Source organism: Anopheles darlingi, chromosome 3, assembly GCF_943734745.1.
Source record: "Anopheles darlingi chromosome 3, idAnoDarlMG_H_01, whole genome shotgun sequence".
NCBI lineage: Eukaryota > Metazoa > Arthropoda > Insecta > Diptera > Culicidae > Anopheles > Anopheles darlingi.
In genome coordinates, this window is record NC_064875.1 from 63742042 (window position 1) to 63762106 (window position 20065).

Genomic DNA, 20065 nt, shown 5'->3' on the forward strand with positions numbered 1-20065 from the left:
GCATAAGCAGAACATTATGAAGAATTTAATCGAGAAAGGGTTGATTTGTGTTGCTCTATTGGAAATTTTATTTTTGTTCTTATCCCGCGTTGGTTTTGCGAATATTTTTGCACAAAAGCGCTAAATATGCCTCGAGCAATGGCCTTGAAACCATGTATGTGCACACACATTAACAGGGAACTGCCAACATCCCCCTTTGGGATGTTAATATTTCATGAAAATTTTCAAAGAAGAAGTTTGTGGCAACATTAATCCTCTTATGAAACAGTGTGTTCATCCTTTTAACAATGGCGGCCTACCAATGAAAACCAGAGAGAGAGAGGCAGAAACGAGCCGTACCGAGGGTGAAGTTGCAAAGTATGATTAACGGAACTCATTATCGCTGATTTGGCTTCAAGCGGTGCAACCATTGTTGTTATTGCTCGAAATGAATCCAACCATTTTGCATAAATCTTTTTGGGTAGTTGGGACAGAGTAATTGATTCGAATTTACGGGGTTTTATCTTTCATTTGCTTGTATTTTCTTATATCGATGTATGTTTTGACTACAAAAAGCTCATAACGTTTGTAGAGAATTTCGATTAACTATTGTAGAGGTGCAATACTAAGGTAGTTCTTTTTTTAGAAGTAACGCTTATCTTATGTGAAATATTTAAACCAATTTGATGTTTACAATATTGCGAAGTTTTATGGTTTTTTGGATTGCTAAACAGTAAAAGTCCGATGAGTCCGTTTACTTCTGCTGCTCATCCTATACTTCTGCTTAGGGTTGAATGGGGTTTTTTTTCTTGCATGTTTTCCTCCCTTTTAAGCTTCAATATTTTGCTCACCAAACAGCTCCCTCAAAGCTCATCCACTCTTACGCCTTCCAGTGGATTAAATCGTGTTCTTCGTCGGTGAGCTTCTCGCGGAAAGCTGGAAAACTATCATCAGCGAGCGTCCTTTCACTTACGCCGGCAGTCAAACGAGCTGCACCGGTCAGTGTAAGCGATAATCTGGATCAAATCGGATTATTGTCGAGTCCAATCAGGTCCCTTGCGGTTCGGGCCGGTAGTTCTGAGCCGATCGATTGGAAGGGTTGGTTTTCCTTGTTGGGCATAAAAAAAAAATCCGATTGGCCATCTGATTATCGTTCGCTTCATAATATTAGAATCTCTATCAGCGTCCGATTCACGGCGCTGGTACTCAGTTGCTCTGGTTTTAGATTCAGATTCGAAACCAAAAGAAAGACATTACGGTGACTACTAATTTTGCTTTTTGGTTTCGCTTTTGATGAGTTTTCCAACAAACTAAGTTGTAAGGATTGTGTGCTTACGCAATTAATAATGCGACTCCTAAATACTTACTTCGCTAGGTACGTAGCTACCCAAAAGGATGGTGTAGCATGGAAAGCGTGTGCGGGAGTTCCTGGAAAATGCCACCTAAAAGCTTCTTTGCACCATTTTAATCATCCCACTCCCCGGTAAGTGGCTGATTACAGTTGGATGGCTTCTCCCGGAAGCAGAAAGAAGGCAGGAATACGGGCGTTCGCATTTGCCAAGATAAATCGCGACCATCAACACCCAACCAACCAACCAACCCACCTAGTAGCAGCCGCAACAACAAACCATATTTCCATAATTCTCGCGTTCCCGCGCACACGGCAAGCATTTACCATTGAATGCCTTTTTAATTAACTAAAAATGCGTTTGTGGCGCCCGCGAGAACGCGTGACTCCAGCTGGGACCTGGAACCGTTCCCCCGGGGGGGGCGGTTGGTTGCTGCTGGCTGATACCTTGAACCTGCAACGGTGCTAGAGGAGCGATTGTTTAACCCTGAGGAGCGGTAACGGCTGGAAGTCACTTTGCGCAATGAATGTAATAGGCATTCGCGAGGCAATTGCATGGCAACGGCTTATAGCGGCTGCCATTCGTCTTCAAGTGTTGCTTTGTTGCAAACTTGTCAACGAAAATAAGTTTGATTTTGTGAAGCATTTTGCGGATCTGTTGCGTTCGTTTAGGGAACTTTAACCGAAAATGATGTTACTAAAACATCAGGCTTCTCTTTAGGTTACAACGAAACGTGTTTGAGTTTTATGTATATATTTTTTTAATTTAACTTGGATAGGTACGGTAGTATGTGCATTCAGAGTAGGCCCTCATAAATTACTGAAAATCTTCGCCAAAGTCATCAAATTAATTGTGTTGGTGTGCTTTGTCGGCGCTTCCATAATAGGTAATGGCTTCATCATCCAAGGTCGGGATCTCTCCCTTTGGGGTTTTTCAATGAAGGCTCCCCTTAGACAATGCCCAACCACAACTATCGTTCCAAGAGCCCTCACAGCACATTGAGGGCAACGTATGACGTGATCTTTTAATTCTACCTCATTGACGAGCTACTCACCCCACCAGCTAGAGCCAACCAGCCAACGTCAGCTTTCCGCGATTGGCGATCTGACGTGATCGTTAGAATGTGCGTTCAACCAGTTGTTCTACTTCTCACCACTCTCTTTTCCCTTCTCTTCATCTCATTTTAGATGCGAGTTTGCCTTCCTCCAATATGGACAAGTACCTGAGGGTGAATTGGTTATTCATAGCAACTGCCTCCTCCACCCGGTGGGTGGAATCTGTACGAGAGAACCGCCACACAGCCGTTAGCCGTACCGTACCGGCGTTAGAAGCTGTCGGAAGCCAGCACGGCCAGTAGGATGCCGTTTGCCGATAATTTTTGCGTCTCATAAGCGTACACGCCGATCCGATGACGACGAATGTGCAGCGGTTGATCGACATTCACTCGATCGATCTCAGGGCCGGTCACAGCTATCCGCGAAACCCGGCTCGTAATTATGGGTTGCTATTGAGATGATGGAAGAGAGAGAGAGAGAGAGGGGATCCACAACACAACAACCAACAGCGGAACGAGGTCCGATCACGTCACGCAAGGAAGTCAGTGTACGGTGTGAACCCGTCGAGTGCTGAACGATTGCATCGCAGATTTCCTCGTCAAGCCGTCCGGTGATAAGTGTACGCGGTTCGTGGTCTCGTGTTCCGGCTTTGGTGTTTGGAGCTTGCGATAAAGTGGCGCTGGTCTATAGAAGCGAACAATCTGACATCCCAGGACCGGGGGGATCGCCGATAATTCCATCCCCGTTCGGACTGATGGATCGAGGAAATGGAGAGTGACATGAATCAACCCGCACGTTCACCGCGTTCAAGTCGTTCCCGGTTGCTGTCAATGCCGGAAAGTGGCGTAGCGGGATGTTCGCGGAGGACGATTTTCACGAAAACCACTAACGGAAGCCAAAAAGGAGTCAGCATTGAATCGGCCTCCATTTCCGTGGAATCGTCTGGAAAGGAAACACAACTGAAAGCAATCCTTCTACGCGCTGTTGTGCTCCGTTTTTTTTCTGCCGTTCCCCTTATTGTCCGGATGAAGAGCAGCAATGGCTTGAAAGCCATTTTGGAGGCTTTCGTTTGATCCACTCTGAGTCGGCTACCTTTTTTGGGACCCGAGGAGTGAGACCACGTGAACCGCGAGGAAAGTAAACTGGACCACGGATCTGCCGTGGCCTTTTGGGCTACAACGAAGTCTAAGGCAACAAGTCTAAGAAGATTGTTGAAAGCAGCACAAACAAAAAAAGAAAACGGAAGGAAAAAGTTCAGTTATCGTCGAGCCTAGTGAATTAGCCTGCCTGCCGCAACCGTAATCCTGTGGCCCCGGTGTGCCGGTGTGCCGGTTCATGATACGCTCAATCAGTCGAGGACAACAAACTGTTACGAAGAGTCTCGTTGATCGCTGAATCGCTTTTCTCCACCTGAATCCCTAGTACTGTACTTTGTGTTTTCTACTTCGCTAGGCAAGCACACACAGACACACACACACACATGTCAGTGGATGAACATTTGTTATCCTAGCTTCGATCTTGATCCAACGATCCCAACAAGTGATGCCCCTCCTCGTGTGTGTGTGTGTGTGTGTACGAACGCAACCATAAGATTAATGTTTCCTCGAACGATGGGTGATAATTGCTTTCACAATAGTTCGGTTTTCATGTTTTTCTACATTTTCTTTTTCAGAGTTGTACAGAGAGTATACACAGAAAAAATCCAGGCAGAAGGTCCATCTTGGAAGTGAAGTGAAACCGAGATTCTATTCACGACGTGAGATAAGCCACCATAGTGAGTGTGTTCGTCTGGTTTGTGTGAAAAGTGTATGAGCTTCTACTTGTGAGTGAGTAAGCTTACTCCAACGGCTTCTAAGATTAAGTTTGAGCAAAGCTGAAGATAATGAATTAATGATGGGTTTCCACTTCCGGTGGCATGGTAAATCCTCTGCCCCCCGCTACAGCCGGTGGAGTTGTATCCGTGCGTTCTTCGGCTGAGTCTCTTAGTGATCTATTTTGTTGGTGCTCGTATCTGTTCCTGTGAGATGAAACAAAACCCATCAAGTGTGAGTGTGCCAGAGGGCTAAAGTGTGTCCACAGTTCCTTGTTCCTTTGAACGAGGAGAGTTTATGTGAAAGATAAGTGCATATATCGAGAGTGTTCTAGGGGTGTGTGTGTTTGTGTGTGCAGTTTGACGGAAACGGAAGGGCCTGCATTCGGGGCCGTCGGGCGTCTTGACGATCTTGAGAGATCCTACCGAAGGCGTAACCGCAAGCGTTTACCCCCGGGGGGCTGGTTCATGTGGTTCACTGGTTACTGCTGTGGCGTGAAGGGACGAGCACGCACGACAGCCACCGAGGAGCAGGAGCGGTCGAAACCGGGAGCCGTGATGGGGTGCACACCGAGCATCCTGTCCAACGGTAGCAACAATCAGCAGCAACAACAGTCCCGCAAGGATAGTAGTGGCCTGTACGCGGGCAATGTGGCCGCTGCAGCCGCCGCCGCCGCCGCCGCTAGCGGCAATGGTAGTAGCAGCCATGGTAACGAGTGTGGCGCTTCCGCCAACAACAACAAGCTAGGGACCGTCAACCAGACGATGGTGAATACAGCGTTCCCTTCCGCAAGGGACGGTGGTACGGAAAAGGTAAGCAAATAAATATCCTTCTCCTTCTTCTTATTCTTCTCTGTCTGTTTATGCTTCAGTGTGTCTAGTAATGGATCTTTTCTTGGACAATGTCCGGTCGGCATGTTGGTGTGGTTGGACATATTGCTAGACATCCTTTTTCAGTATTTGTTCTTTCCTTTTTTATCTCTGGTTCTAGGAATCTTGAGATTATTTTCTGTGTGAATCTAATCATTCAATCTAGAAATGATATTCCATGCATACAATGGAGGTATTGAAGTGAATAGGTATCTCTCTCGGTAAATTAAATGCAAAATATTTTGAAAAGATATACTTCTCATCATTATGCGGTATGATATCGAACTCTCTGTTCAAAGTCACTCTATGAAACCACGAAGGAAGCAAATGGTCCTCCTTAAAACCATACCAAAGCAACTGTAAGCTATTTGATCTCACCCACAAACGAGTTTCGTACCTTTTCCACGCCCGCTTTCCACGGGGCACCCAGACACATCCCATCGGAGAAATGGAATCCAAAACGAAATCGAATTCCAATCCCAAATTGAGTCAGAAGACGGAATGTGGGGATGAAATCACGCTGCAAACATATTTATCCTGTACCTATAAAAATGGAAATCAATCAGCAAAACATTCGGATACACGAGCGGCACCATTCCCTCCGCATAGATCCGGTGCCAACCCGGGAAATGAATTGAATTTCTTGTAGGAAAAGGAAATTATGATGCTGTTTTTTTTTCTTTTGAGAAAACTCGGAATACCATAACGCACATTGTGTGGTTCCGGTACGTGCCGGTAGATATACTGAGGAGTGACATGATTGTACATATTTGAACTACCCAAATTTATGTGTAAGTGAATTGCACGCTCGCTTTGACATTCCAGACAAATCCTATTTGTGGCGAGTTCTTGCAGGCTCGAAATAGACGGGTAATTACATTTACCACGCACGGAGGAGAACTGGAAATCGTGGAAAATGTGTCGCTGCAGAGAAAAAGAAGAGAATGCCCAGCAAATCATCGAATCAAAATGATATTATTGCAAATTGTGTTCTTTTTTCTGTGGTTCCACTTACTCAATCCCCGTCTTTCGCTTCTGCTTGCAGGAAAGTTCCGCGAAAAAGGACTCCATCGTGTCGATTACCGCCAGCGGGCACATCACGAGCTTTCCTATCGTTTCCACCACCGTTCGACGACCGACTGCTGGAAGTAAGTACCATAGAGGGGGAGGAGGGAACTGGGGGCTTGTCTAGTGTTAAGCGCATTTTCATCGAGTTCTCTGGAAAAGCAATGAGCCCTTGTTATTCCTTGACCTTCGGAATACGTTCTTGATTGGATTAGACGCTATTTTGTGCGATCCTCGCATTCGTAGAAAACAGATTTCCCGTTCCCGTTACTTGCGCCTCAATGTATGCAATGCACGCAGCGAACGGCGGGTGGAGCAGCTCGCGGCGGATGTTGATACCGAACCACCACCACCCCCTACTCATGGGTATCAATTACGCAGTTTAGATAGCGGGTACTTTAAGGCACGCCATGGTCGTGTTGTGTCGCAGCATCCGTCTACCCCACACCGGGCGCAGAGACGTCACTGGTGGTTAGACAACAGCACAACGTGGACGAGATTGTGCTGCTGTAAGCAATAGCAGGCCAAGTACCACCGATAAACAACGCCATAAGAAAGCGCTGACGAAGGCACCGAAGGTGAATGTTTTTTTTGTTTTTGTTGTCTGACGGCTTGGCTGTGCAGAAATCGGTCTCGTGCTCGGGCTCTTGTCGTTGTGTCACCACCGCAGCAGCAGCAGCAGCAACACACAAACAGAGGCACAGAATAGTGCCAGTGCCAGTGCAGTTTCGGTCGACCGCTTCGACTCCTAATGGGGTTGGCTAATTAAAAGTGACGCTTCGCTAACGAGATGAAGCCAAACAGCGAGCAAGCGAGTTGGTCTGAGCAGTTGTCGCCACCGTCACCGTCGACGGTCGTCGTCTCGGTTGGCAGCTGTCGAACAAATTGATGTTCGCACATCCAAACAAACAATCACCAGGTTCCCCTCTCCGCCAGGCACACCATTACTCTACGTGATCCAGCGACAGACATGGACACAGTGAGCTGCGGCAGCCAAGAGGGAGAGGCTATTGGGCTGATGCCGATACCAGCCCCGATGCCGATAATCAGATCAATATTCCGCAAATTAACTAACCGATCATAAAGCTTTCCAGCGATGTGCACTGCACAGCGCACGGCGAGTGCCATTTAGTTCGTTTTGTTAATGAAATCATCGATCGATCGTTGGTATTAATCTGTTTATTTCATGGAACCGAGGCTGGCTTCATGCTGCATGGACTTCATGGTGCGACGCTGGATAAACGACATAAAATGGAACGTGACGATGGCGCACAAGATCCATGGAACGGGGTTTGCTTTTTTCAAATTTATCTCCCCTAAAAGGCTCTCCTCAGCTCCTCCAACACAAGGTTCTTTCAAATGCAATACACTTCTCATCAGATTTACTACTTCGTTGACCCACTTGCAGTGGCCTCAAAAGAGCTCCAGGACATATATAAAAGCTTCAAAAAGGAAAACAAAAAACCCTACACACACAGACACACACAACAGAGAGATCATGAAACATAGATTGATCGATACAACAAGTTTCATCTTCTAATGGTCTGGTCACCGAGCAAACTATCCCGACATCTCGTGCACATCATGTTCGCTTCGCCCACTTGTTGCCGGAGTGCGCGCGCGGTAACGACGTCGATCCGTCCGTCGTCATCATCAGCATCACTGATGCGACCACTCCCGTCCACCCTCGCACACTCACCACGCAAAAGATGGTATTGCTATAGTGTTGCTGGAAACTGGAAACAAAAGGCCACCCGAACCACCCTCTTCTGCCCCCCCTTCGCAACCGACACTCCGGCTTGTTTGCAGTGCTGTGGCTTCTGCTGGCGACGCACATTTTTCCGCTTCCGAGGCGCGGCGTGGCGCGGCGCGGCGCTGTGCGATGTCGACGACACTATCGGTGTCGTGTATGACACATTTTCCAGTGTACTCCCTTCCCCACCGCCCGCCATGCCTTTACGTTTGGGATTCGCATTCGCGCTGTTGTCCGCATTGTTTACGCCTCTGTCAACAGAACATCACATCACAGCAACCCAGCCACGGGCTGTGACGTAGGCTGCGTTGTGCGAGCGTGAGCATATCTCGCTAACCGGAGGAACGCACAAAGATAAACAAACCCCAGAAAAAAAAAACCGGGGGAAAAAAGTGTGAGCTGCTTCTCCGCTCGCTGTCCGTTCGGCTGTCCATTCGCAGTACGGCGGCGAGTGGTCACATCAACCCTCTCCCCCCAAAAAAAAAATTAGGCCAACAGATTTTTATCAAAAACGATAATTACTGTCCCGGGGAGAAGTATCACTTTTCGTGTTGCCATCGTCGTCCTCCTCCTTCATATCTAGTATGCTGTGCGGTCGTGCTATCGTGTGCTTCTTGGAAAAAAAGCAGACACCCTAAACTAGCGTAGATGATAGTGCTTCCACCCCCGTCAGTACAAGCGCCAGCAGCAACCGAACATCATCATCCTGTGTGTGTGTGTCCGTCCGGTGTTCGATGTCAGTCAGCAGCAGGGTGAAGACAGCCTGTTAGTTCTGCTCGGTTTGGCGCCATTTTTGTTAGTGACGTGCCAGTCGCTCGATGCTGTTGTCAGCTGTCAACGAGCAGTGGACGGCGGCACATTGGTTGTGGCACGTGATGTACCGACTTATTAAATTATACTCTCCTGCTTGCTTGTGCTGCTGACTTGTGGGATCATTGTCATGGGATAAGTCATGAATGGAACGACTTATCAAATGCCTACTGTAGTCACTAGTTGTGTCATAATTCAAGTGAAGTACCCTAAAGCAGCACATTGCAATATCCGATTCTAATTGTGGAGTACTACGTCGACGTGCTTTTCGATACTGAAACCGAGGACATGTTACCGAGTTTCAACCGCAACATACAAACGAGTTCATCAGTACGAACATTACCAAATCGCCTTCAGCTGCACCACAAATGAACCAGAGCCACTGGTATTGTATTGCGAAACATGCCCACATCCTCTTATATCGCCGGAAGAGCCGGATCCCTCTATTGTGGCCGTTTCCCGTTATTAATGCTTAATTATGTAATGAGCGGCCCTCGTTTGAGCTGCTGTGAATGCAAAACACGAATGCACCGTAACCGCAAAGCGCAACCCGGTTCATCGAAAGTGGCGGCATGTGAAGAGGCCCGGCACGGGCGCCATGATTGACACTAAAGCATCCTTGAACCTAGCCCATTCATCGTCACCGATGCGCTCTTGGGTGTCGACTCGAGGGGGATGCTGTTTGAATGTTGCGCTCCCTGCCAGCCAGCGATGGTGGTGGTGGTTGGCGTGAAGAGCGAACACCGCGGCGGTTCCATGATAGTTGCCAGGGCGAAGGCCATTGGCACGAAAAGTGAGAGGAATATCGATGAATGAAAAAAAAAGGGGCTCGGCCTCCGCTCGGGTCGGCTGACGTATTCGGAGCAGCACAACGGAGCGGCCATCCAGCGCCATTGTGTGTTGCTGTTTTTGTGGGAATGTTAAAACATAATCCATTTTTACGGCGAGTCTTTACTAGCAACACTACAACTCACCATTACTCCATCAATCATTCTTGTAACTAATATTTAAAGCAACTCATTACTGCTTGGCCACACAACATCATCGGCTAGCTCCGTAGCTAACACTAAGACTCCCAAGCGAAGTGACATTCATAGCGCCCATTAGCGTATGTGTTTTTGGTGGGTCAGCATCGAACTGCGGTGCTTTACCAAAAGATTAATGATCTTTCACGTGTCCCGGTGCTAGGGCTCACGTCAATTGCACGTGTGTGTGTGTGTGTGTGTGTGTGCCTACCTCGCGCACGTACAGCGTACCGGCTGCATCAAATAGCCATCAAGCGCTGCTGTTACCTTCTTACAGCTCAAAAGTAAAGGGGAGCCCTATTAAGTTCGAGTGGAGACATAAATTATCCTTCTACCGGTCCGCACTGGCGTGCACACACACACACACACGCTTCCTTCATGTCATTTATCTTTGACCGTCTTTCAAAAAACCTGCGCCTGCAGCACAACACCAATCAGCGGTGCATCGCTTCTGACAGTATATGATCCCATACCGTAGAGGTGAGGTACGTCAAATGTCAAACAGGTTAGCAGCTGTTGCGCACAGCAGCCTCGACCTGCTGGCCCAAGTTTGGCACCGAGGTGGCCGATATAATGAATGAATCCAGCGCGTTCGTGGTCGAGCCAAGTCGGTCACTAATCCGACAGCGCCACCATTCACCGTCCATCGTTCCACGTAGAATTGCCGCATAATTTGTGGTTTGGTCTTCGCGGCATCGTGCACGCACCACCTGTGCGAGCAGCTAAGGGTTGCGATCGCGTGAAACGGGTTCGCCATCGTCACCGTCGTCATCATTTGCAACGGTTTTCAGTGGCGATGCTTCGGTTACGGTGGATTACCGGTGACAAATCGATCACTGGCCGTGGGGTGATCAGCGTAAATAGAGCGAAACCAATCGATCTGTTGATCGTTTACAGTGAGCAAGCTCATGCCATAATCTGTGTAATGCTCAATTTTGCAGAAAATCATTTATAAAGACTTCACCAGAAGGGTCATCTGGAGCCTGCTGTCTCAGCTGCCATAGTACCGAAGTGTTAACAACTGATACATTTGTTCCTCTTTTAATGCTACATAAAACTTTGTTTCACAAAAATCTAGCTAGTGAATCTGTTGGGTAAATTCCTTAAGAAACGTTCTTAAGAAACTTTGTCAAGACGTTGTGCCTTCCGGTTCGTACCAGCTCCACTCCGTTGTAGGTCACCCCAGAAATATCCCACCTGACTGACCTTCGCCACAAGCTCCGCAAACGATTCCAAAAACACGTCCGGACCCCGCGTGATATGAGTCACAGACCACAAGGCACAAGGCCTTCGACGACGCTTGATACCGTGAGGCCTGGCCGGTCGCAGGCATTCCCCAGGCCATAAAATAAAGATCACATCCATTTATGGAGTAATTCACTTCTTCGCCTTCGGACCGGACCGGAGCGACGGATGGTGCGCCGTTTGTGATAATGATTTGCGGTAATCGCGGCCTATTGGACATCGCCGGTGTACAAAACCCCGGTCCAGATATTGCTGCAATTGTGGCGAGCGCGCGCGCGCCGGTCTTAAGATTTGCGATTGGCTAGGAACAAAAGAGCTGTGGTAAAGGAGGAGGAGAAGGAAGAAAACGGAGAAGGGAACGATACCAGTTGGAACGGGTTCCCCAGTCGAACAGCTGGATGCCTACTGATTACAACTCATCGGTGCACTGAGCGCCAGTGGCGGTTTATTTAGTCACTTTTGGGTCCCCTGTTCCCTGCGACCATCTTGGCAAAAAGGTTATCCGCACCGAGTCCAAACCGAGTCCCCGACTTTCGCATAAATTAATCCCATCCCCGTCCAGTGGCCTTGGTGCGATCGAATTTCGTCGAAAACTTTAAATTATACGCAATGATTTACGGACTGGAATGCTACCGCTCCGAGAGGGGGGGAGGAGCGATAGGCTACTTAACATTAACATATGTTTAACGTCCGCTCGGGATTGGCTTCTGCTGGCGAATGGCTTAAAACTGACACAACACACCGGCGAGGCAATTGATGTTGATCCTCGTAAACATTACTCGGTTTCATTGCATTCGACTTCGACGCGACGGAAGGTCGTTACGGTGGAACGATAAAGATTAAGAGGAACTGTTGACGGTAAATCCGCATCCCCCCTCCCCCCCCCCCCCCCCCCCGCTTTCGACCATCGATCGATAACTGCATGCTCCCAGTTCGAACCAGATCCGTCGTGTGATAGGCTACAGTATCTGTTTTATGGGACTCGCCATGGTCTACGAGGGATTTTCGATTTTTATGGTCCTCTCTGTTGCTCTCTGTGTCACTGCCCTAGATCCCGTCGGTGTGTGACTAATTAATCGTTTTCCACCGCTCCTCGCGCCCCTCCCGGTTATCACGTTTCCCGTGCACGAACCCGATCCCGAGCTCCATTATCGCGTTACGCCGCATTTATGAGCGCGCTCGCTGGCTACGTTGATTAACTGTGAGATCCTCTCGAGATCCTTTTAAATTGTCCGGTATCCTCCACACCGCAGCAGGCTGCGGTGCTGCTCCAAACCAAATTGGACAATGGTGGTATGTGGCGACGAACAATGGGACCATCATGCTTCTCTACCGTCATGCGAGAACAAAAGGGAATGCTTTTTTATGCGTCCAGCACCGAGGAAGCACCAGGAATATCGCGTTTCACCGGTGGTGCCGTAAAAGGAACCCGGTGTCATAGTGTCCCCATCTGCAACATATCCCATGTGCAGCTTAGTGTATGTGTGTGTGTGTGCGTGTGTGTGTCTGTAGTAGACCTCGCTTGCCAGGATTGCTGGACCGAGCAAGAACAAAACACAGCGCGGCGGAGAATAATTTATCAATTTTCCATTTGCCTGCCAGCGAGGGAACGGTTGGACCTGTTGGAATGGAACAGGCTGCTTCCACAACCTACGATGACCCTAATATTGTTACCGACGCTCGCCATGCGATGAACGAGCTGTCTCGTTTTATTTTTGTTGCAACTCATATTTATGTTTTCTGCATCGAGACGGGTGGGCTGTATGCATTCGCTGGAAAACGATGGCGCGTTGCTCATAAAAAGGGTTCACAGGATTAGAGATCTACATTGAGCAGAGCATAGCACAGTAGGAGGTGATGTTGTTTAATGTTGTAAGGGTCCATTTTAAAGCATAAAACCAATAGGTTCCAAGAAAGTAACCTCCTGTAAGACCCACAGCTACATACTTTGCTTTTATCTCTAACAAGATTCGTCTTTCAATGCCGTATCCTGTCAGCTTCACACTAACACTCCTGCGCTGTCTGCCTTGTTGCTCGATGTCCTGGCTCCTGCTGTTGCTCGCACCGCCGGCGGCATTCTCGTAACGAAGCCAGAACACAACACGAAGAGCACCATGAGAGCAGCCCCCTCCACCGCCAGCGAGGATTGAAACAAGCGGGTTCCGTTGATAAGATTCATTTAACGTCGGGTGTCCCCTAATGGTCCAACTTGTATCTGGCGCTCGAACTCCTGGTAGTGTATTTTGCAACATTGTTGCAACATCGGCGTCCCACCCACCCACCCATCGGTGCAATTGCAGCATCGAGTGTCACGACGCGCTTGTACGAGGGAGGAGAGAAAGTTTATGTTTCACGTTTTTGTGCACACGTGTTGGTGCATATTTCACAAACGAATTTGGAGAGATTAATATGCTTTTAAGGGGAGAAGGGGATGCGAAAGTAAATTATTATGAATACCAAATGGGCCAATCTCGGTAATGCATTGCCCCGTGGTGTTTGACAGAGAAAGTAATGAGACAATCGCAGGTAAATGGCCTACTGTATGCTACAGCGTGCAGCAGGTTCATGTGGTTGCTGTGGGAAATATTTGTAATTTTGCAAATAAATCATAGCAGAGCACATGGAGCACCATGAAATGGATATTATTCATTTGTAAATGGAATGCTACTCGCAATCTGTTCTGGGTGTTTCTTCGTTTTTTGGGGATTTTTCAATGAATTGAGTTCTGTGTTTAATTTAATAATGGGTACACAAAATGGTTACCTGGCCATTATTCGATCTCTGAAGGCGACTTTTCATAAAAAAGCCTCTTTTTTGTCAAAACGTTAGTAATTCCTAAGAATATTAATCTATTTATGAGAATTCGTTCTTATTCAGATAATTAATCCGTACCATCACTTCCTCTATACATTTCAAAACGCCTTGATGATATTATCTTGAAGTTCAATTTCAATTAACACAAAATGGATGTCCGATCAAACAGAATCTCCCTCAACAGACGTACTATTCACACTGCATATTTCATGCAAATGCAAAAGATGAACCTCCCTGATGCATTAATCACTCACCGTTGACCTCCGAAGCAGCGCAATAAATTATTCGTTCCGTCGCATCATCGCAATCCATTTACGATGCAAGAGAAGCACACATTCAAACACACACAAACACACAGACGATCGCGGTTGGCCCAAAAATGGACGAAACTCATTTCCTCGTCACCGGGTACCGGTTGTCCGCTTATGGTCAGCAGCACGCGTCCGCCATCGACGCAAAACGGCTCAAGTGCATCTCCCCCTCACCCCGAACACTTCCACCATCCTCTTCAATCCATTCCCGGATCCGCAGTCGTGGTACGTCGTGTGACTACGTCTAGTGTCAGCGGCACGTGACCGCTGTAAAGCGCATCCCACGCGTTCCACGCCACTTTTGCAGCCGCCAAGGACCTGGCTGCCAGTTGAGAGGAGGAGGAGGAGATGCATCGTGGGCGTTGATCACTTGATCGTCGGTCGAAGGCGGTTGCGTCAAGAGAGATAGAGAGAGGGACTATGAATTGTGGCTCAATATTGTGTGGTTAATATTAATGGAAAATTAACTTTTCGATCGATGATGGTAGTGTCTTAAGTTATCGAGTTACCCCCACGCCGATGATTAATTGATTTAATGAGACGTTCGCCAAGAGGCTCTGGGTGGGCGTGTGAGTGGAGTGATCGGTTATTATCTCATCGTTTGTTTGAAATTCATTATTTACCGACCGCCAAGCTCGAGGCCAACGTTATGGCCTGAACGGTGTGCTAGCGAGTGGTTAAAAAGTGATTGCCAATAGCCGGTAATCGGTGCTCAGGCCGGATCATGTGCCAGTTCAGTGGATTCGATCGATCACAGCATCAACCTGAAGGTAAAATTTACCTTTTGTCTGCTGGTTGGATGAGGAATCAATTTCAAAATTCATTAACCTTAATATAAAAGCCAGTCAAGTACTGACCTCTCAAAGGAAACATGAGGATCACTTCAGGATCCTTCACCGATGGAGACGCATGGTACAGACCACGTGCGAGTCCGCATTAGTCATTTTGGTCGAACGATGATTTGGCACCGCCTCTGCCCTCGGGACTGGACTTTTGCACCGTTGCACGATTAACGGTAGCGACCGTTCATTGAGAAAGAAGAAAAAACGCGAGAACCGAAACGAAGATCACGGTGTCCCGTGCGTTGCTATTTTTACGCCACGAACACCATTTTTCGGTGGAATGTCGGTGGCTAGAAAGGGCAAAGTGTCACGCGCCACACCACCGGCGATCTTTTGAGGCGTTGAGCCGGATAAACAAAAAACGGAAACACCTCTCAGAGGCCAAGCGAGAGCAAGAGAGAGAGCGAGAGATTATTAATAATGTCGTTGGCTTTGGCGACATCGTATTGGGCGGTATGCGGGGGGGGGGGGGGGGGGGGTTAGAGGCCCGCTAGGGGCGGACTAATTTAATAAATTATTAGCAACATGAATCAACCGGGACCGGCGGGACCGGCAAGCGAGCAAAAACACAGATGCAAATGACAAGATGCGACGTGGTGGACGTGGCGGGTGACCCAAATACGCCACGATGGTCGTCGGTGATGAATGGATTTCTTTTACAAATCCAGTAGCCGTCGAGGACCGTTTTGGTCGCTCTCGAAAGAACGATTTCTTTTTCGCATTCCTCTGTTCAGCAAAAAACGGTGAATGAACGCGGTCTGTTGATGTTTTTTCTTCTCTTCTCTTGATGTCTTCTTCTGATGCTGCCTTTGAAACAATTTAATTTGAATTCATGGCGATGATCGCCTCCAATAACTTGATAACGTTTTGTGCAACTCAGTAGCCAACGATTATGTCCTGAACAGCACTAATGTGTTCTCTCGCTCTCTATATTCATGATTCCATCTCGATTGCTAAGTTGTGCTGCTCTGCACTACGGTTACCGGTAATGGTGTGCCATAAATTCAAAGAACCATCGTGTCACCGGCATCGGTACCGAGATCTACGGTCTATTACCTTGCCGCGATACACGTACGAAGAAGATTTGCATCATATCAGCCGCCACAAGACGAAGGACTCAATCGTTACCACTGGAGTGAATTATGACGAATGAAGTAATCTCCTGGTTCGAGACATACTATGTATGCGCGGCACTCGACCCGGCCAGTCAGTCAAGGCAACCGGGCCACGGGGCCGATTCATTACTACGGCACGTACCAGTCGCGGCCAGGATTAAGCCGGTTCGGCCAGACCGTTTGATTGGAGTTCAACCTTTGCAGCTGTAGAGCGCACTAAGAATGCTGATGCTGCTAGACATCAACACCTTGCCGCGGGGTAGGGGAATGATTTGCGATATAGGTCCTGCATTGCCCCTGACTAGGTCCCGTCCCGTCATCATCGTTATCATCATCATGACCTTCGGTACTGGCTAGCGGCAGTGCATAAATTGCAATCCAGCGCAAAACGACGCACCGGTACGCAAATTAATGAATTGGTTACGCACAATCAATCACAATTTTGCATTGACCTCCCCGCACACCACCACCACCACGTTAGAATACGCAAGTTTGTGGTCCGCGAATTGATGTGTTGTCTTTCAATTTTAATGCCAGTTTGTCGTGGCCGGGGATTATGATTGGAATATTGAACGCACCGTCGGTCTGCGTTGTCTGCAAAGAGAGTGTTTCCATTGGTGCATGGTGGATGATTACAACGATGATGATTGGATATTGAATAATGGACGGCGCATCTCGCTTGCGTAAAGGCCACACTTGGCACACGGATGAATATTCATTTACCATCCCTGGATTGTGTTAGCTAAAATGTGCGTGCGAAGAGTAACCGATGATATGAAGCTCCCGTGACCTTTTTGTACCAGAAATACCTCGAATTCTGGCAGCCGGTTGCTAAATCCTTGCTTGATATATGAACTCCTTAACATGTTTTATGTAGAAGGAACCGGTTGATGGAAAACGATCGCCATTAATACGATGCTGCAATCACAACACCACAACAACGATGAGGATCGTGAAGATGACGATGATGAGGTGATGCGGTGAGCACATTACGTACCGATTACTTCACACCTTTCTTCCATCCGTCCAGGCGTCACGGGACTTGCGGTGCTCGGTGTTCGAGTCCGAGAGGAAGCCCCGGACTCGATTAACTCGATACCGACACCCCCTCCCCTGGTAACCGGTTTCGAACGATAATTTGTGACAATTTTTTAATCAAAACACTACCACCGCTGGAGAAAAGGAAAAGAAAGAAAGAGAAGAGCAAATGATCGAAATGCACTCCGGGCGCTATTCATTCAGCGAAATGTGGTGCAGCTGAAGGCCCCCGAGCGTGTCTTGCGTGTGCATCAAGGACACGCGGGCGCTTCAAGCGGCAACGGATGCAACGCCAGGAAGGTCACAGAGAGCCCCATACAAAGGCAGGCACTGCAGTGATCATTTCTGCTCGAGGAGTGGGATATTCTTTAATTACGACCACATCTGTGCCTCTCTTTTCATTGTTCGCGATTTTATGATTTCTGCTTATTTACGACATAATGCGATCCCCTCGCTGTGGCCTCGGGGGAGGGGAGTTGGAACACAATGCAACATAAATTGCTCAACTTATGCCAACCCTCGCTCGCCTGTAATTGACCATCAGAACGAGAAGGATGGAGAGAGGGTCTCATGCATGTCCATTCCGAATCCCGAATCGTACGTGCCCATGTTTGGTGTGCGGTGAGCAGGTGAGAAAGGCGAAGACTTCTCTGCAAAAACCGCGCGAAAGGTCAAACTCATTATCGATCATAACTCTTCGCGCCGGCTCCCTCAGGATGCTGTTTGCTGCTTCCGTTTCGGTGTTTAATTCGCTCCGCTGACTGCGTGGCCACCTGTTGGGCCGCATTGGGCCAAAGTCATTGATATTTCTGCACGGAATTGAATGCTGCTTCGATGCGGTCTCGGAAAAGATAAATATTTCGATTTTATGTGTGGCTCAGTCGGTCCGATCCGATCAGTTGCATAATGCGCTCGGCCAGCGATGAACGAAAAAGGCTTCTCTACCCTTCCTGGCATTTCCAATTTGCGATATCCTCGCAGCCGGCAATGAGTCCATTGCTACTACGTCTTCCATCAGTGTATTAAATTTTTGCAAATCAAAAATGATGCTTTATGGTTTCATTTCGTGGAAATTACATAATAATTCAGCATAAATTGATTCGCGATCCTAGACCGTGACTATAGAGCATGAGTTTGCATTTCAACCGATACCAATTCGAAGCACTGTAAATCAATTATCGAACCCAGCGGGTGAGATCATGTTTCTATCGAAAAATCGGCGCCACTAGCAACCACCATTGCAGCGGACATTATTTCAATTAGTCCTGCCGTTTGCATACCAGATATTATCGAAAATGATGCTCACTTGCCTCTCCCCCTCCCCGGGGGATAACACTGATCTCCGATTACAGCGTCTAATTAGACGAGATTTTCAATTAATTTACGCTACCCTAATGAGACCATAATGAGGTCTTCCAACCCACACACACACCTATTTAAGGCCCAAAAATGTGCAAAATGATGGCGCCATAGTGTTGACCACAAACCGAACCGATTCTCGCTCGAAATGGTTCACGTGCGGTACACACCGCACGCACATTCCATCCAATTCGCGTGGCCATTCTTTCGCCGATTAGCAGCATTTTAGGGAGGAATGGTCAGTGTCAAGGTGTCCGGTGATGGCGAACCTGCAGCAGCAACAGCAGCAGCAGCAGCAGCAGCAGCAGTTTCCAATAAAACCACGGTAACAGTAATTGGATTCCGCAAAGCGTTGCGCGTTGCCAGCGGTAAGAGATTATGTTTCATTTTGAATAATAATTGTGTGATGGCGTCCATCGAATGGGCTTATGTTGTCCTCCTTCGGGGCACGTGGTTCTAAGCTGCGTTCGTTTTGCGGCGTGAATAGGTATTCGATTGTCAAGTATTGGTACTGGTGATCAAGCATTGGTACGTTTCGCTAGTGGTGTTGTTACGAGGACCACAAAATATGATTTTAATTAATTCACTTTTCGAAATGAAAATTACAATTTTTGGGATTTTGGAATTTCATCAACGTATTTTCTGGCTTTGAAGCAGTCCTAAAACGATGTTTTATTAAGACTAGATCCCCCGGTTCGTAAACTCCATCAAAAGGTTTCCGTTTTTAGAAACGAAACATTCATTTCCAGTCAACGATCACTCCGCTCGAACTCTCTGCATCAAAGTCGAACGTCACGTCAAAGACCCACCTCTGCAAACGTGACACAGAAACTCAAATCCCCTCGTGCACATGCGAAACATCGCACATCACGATCATAACGAGCAGCAATCACGCCAAACTCAACCGTTGCCGATTGCCGATGCAGAAAGACCGATCAGATACCGATCGCACTCCCCCCTTCGGGTACCGATCACCTTATGCTGCTGCCTTGTGCAATTACATAATTGTGATTGAGACGCTCGCTGCGCTGCTGCTGCTGCTGCACCGTCGAGTCGAGTTTTTAGGGATCTAGCCGGATATAGCCATCGCCACGCCTGGCTCGGGCTCCGGCGCGCCACACTCCATTTACGCTCAGCAGGTGGGCACCTTCACCCACCCCTCCATCCTCACCCATTGGGCGATTGGGTGGGAAAACATAAACCACGCGAAAACCGTGACGAACCAACCGGGACAGGGCAGCGATCAGTCGCAGCAGGTTTTTGATTTAATTTTGCGCCCGTTTTTTTTTTATGTTGCTTTTTATGCACCACCATGCGATCGCGTCGATCATGCACACACAGTGACTTCATTACGGGGCCTCTCTCGCTCTCCCTTTCATGCTCTACACTGCCCCTTACTTGGAGTTCAGTTTTGCTGCGTTGGTCGTCGTCCCCCTTCCATTAATGCTAATGAAAATCAATAACCGATCACACGGAGCCACGGAGCCACGGAGCCACGTCACACACACGCACAAAACCCATATGGTACGCACTCGCTTTAGCCCACTTTGTGTGTCCATTGGCAGCGCCACGTATCGATTGCACCGGTTTCAAGGGAAACTACCAGCAGCATCAGGGGCCAAAGA

At 48.0% G+C, this 20065-nt stretch overlaps 1 protein-coding gene across 6 annotated transcripts in view; it reads left to right on the plus strand.

Annotated features, from left to right (window-relative positions):
- The window catches only part of LOC125954419 (high affinity cAMP-specific and IBMX-insensitive 3',5'-cyclic phosphodiesterase 8), a 121859-nt gene that overhangs the window by 30125 nt on the left and 71669 nt on the right, over positions 1-20065 (plus strand). For 3 of the 6 annotated variants that reach the window (XM_049684747.1, XM_049684742.1, XM_049684748.1), the window contains exons 2-3: positions 4056-5006; positions 6109-6211. In XM_049684747.1, coding sequence (XP_049540704.1) covers positions 4662-5006; positions 6109-6211 — 448 coding nt within the window. In that variant the 5' untranslated portion in view covers positions 4056-4661. Of the gene's footprint in view, positions 1-2965; positions 3003-4055; positions 5007-6108; positions 6212-20065 lie in introns of those variants that run through there. The other 3 variants (XM_049684743.1, XM_049684745.1, XM_049684744.1) reach the window with 2 other exon arrangements.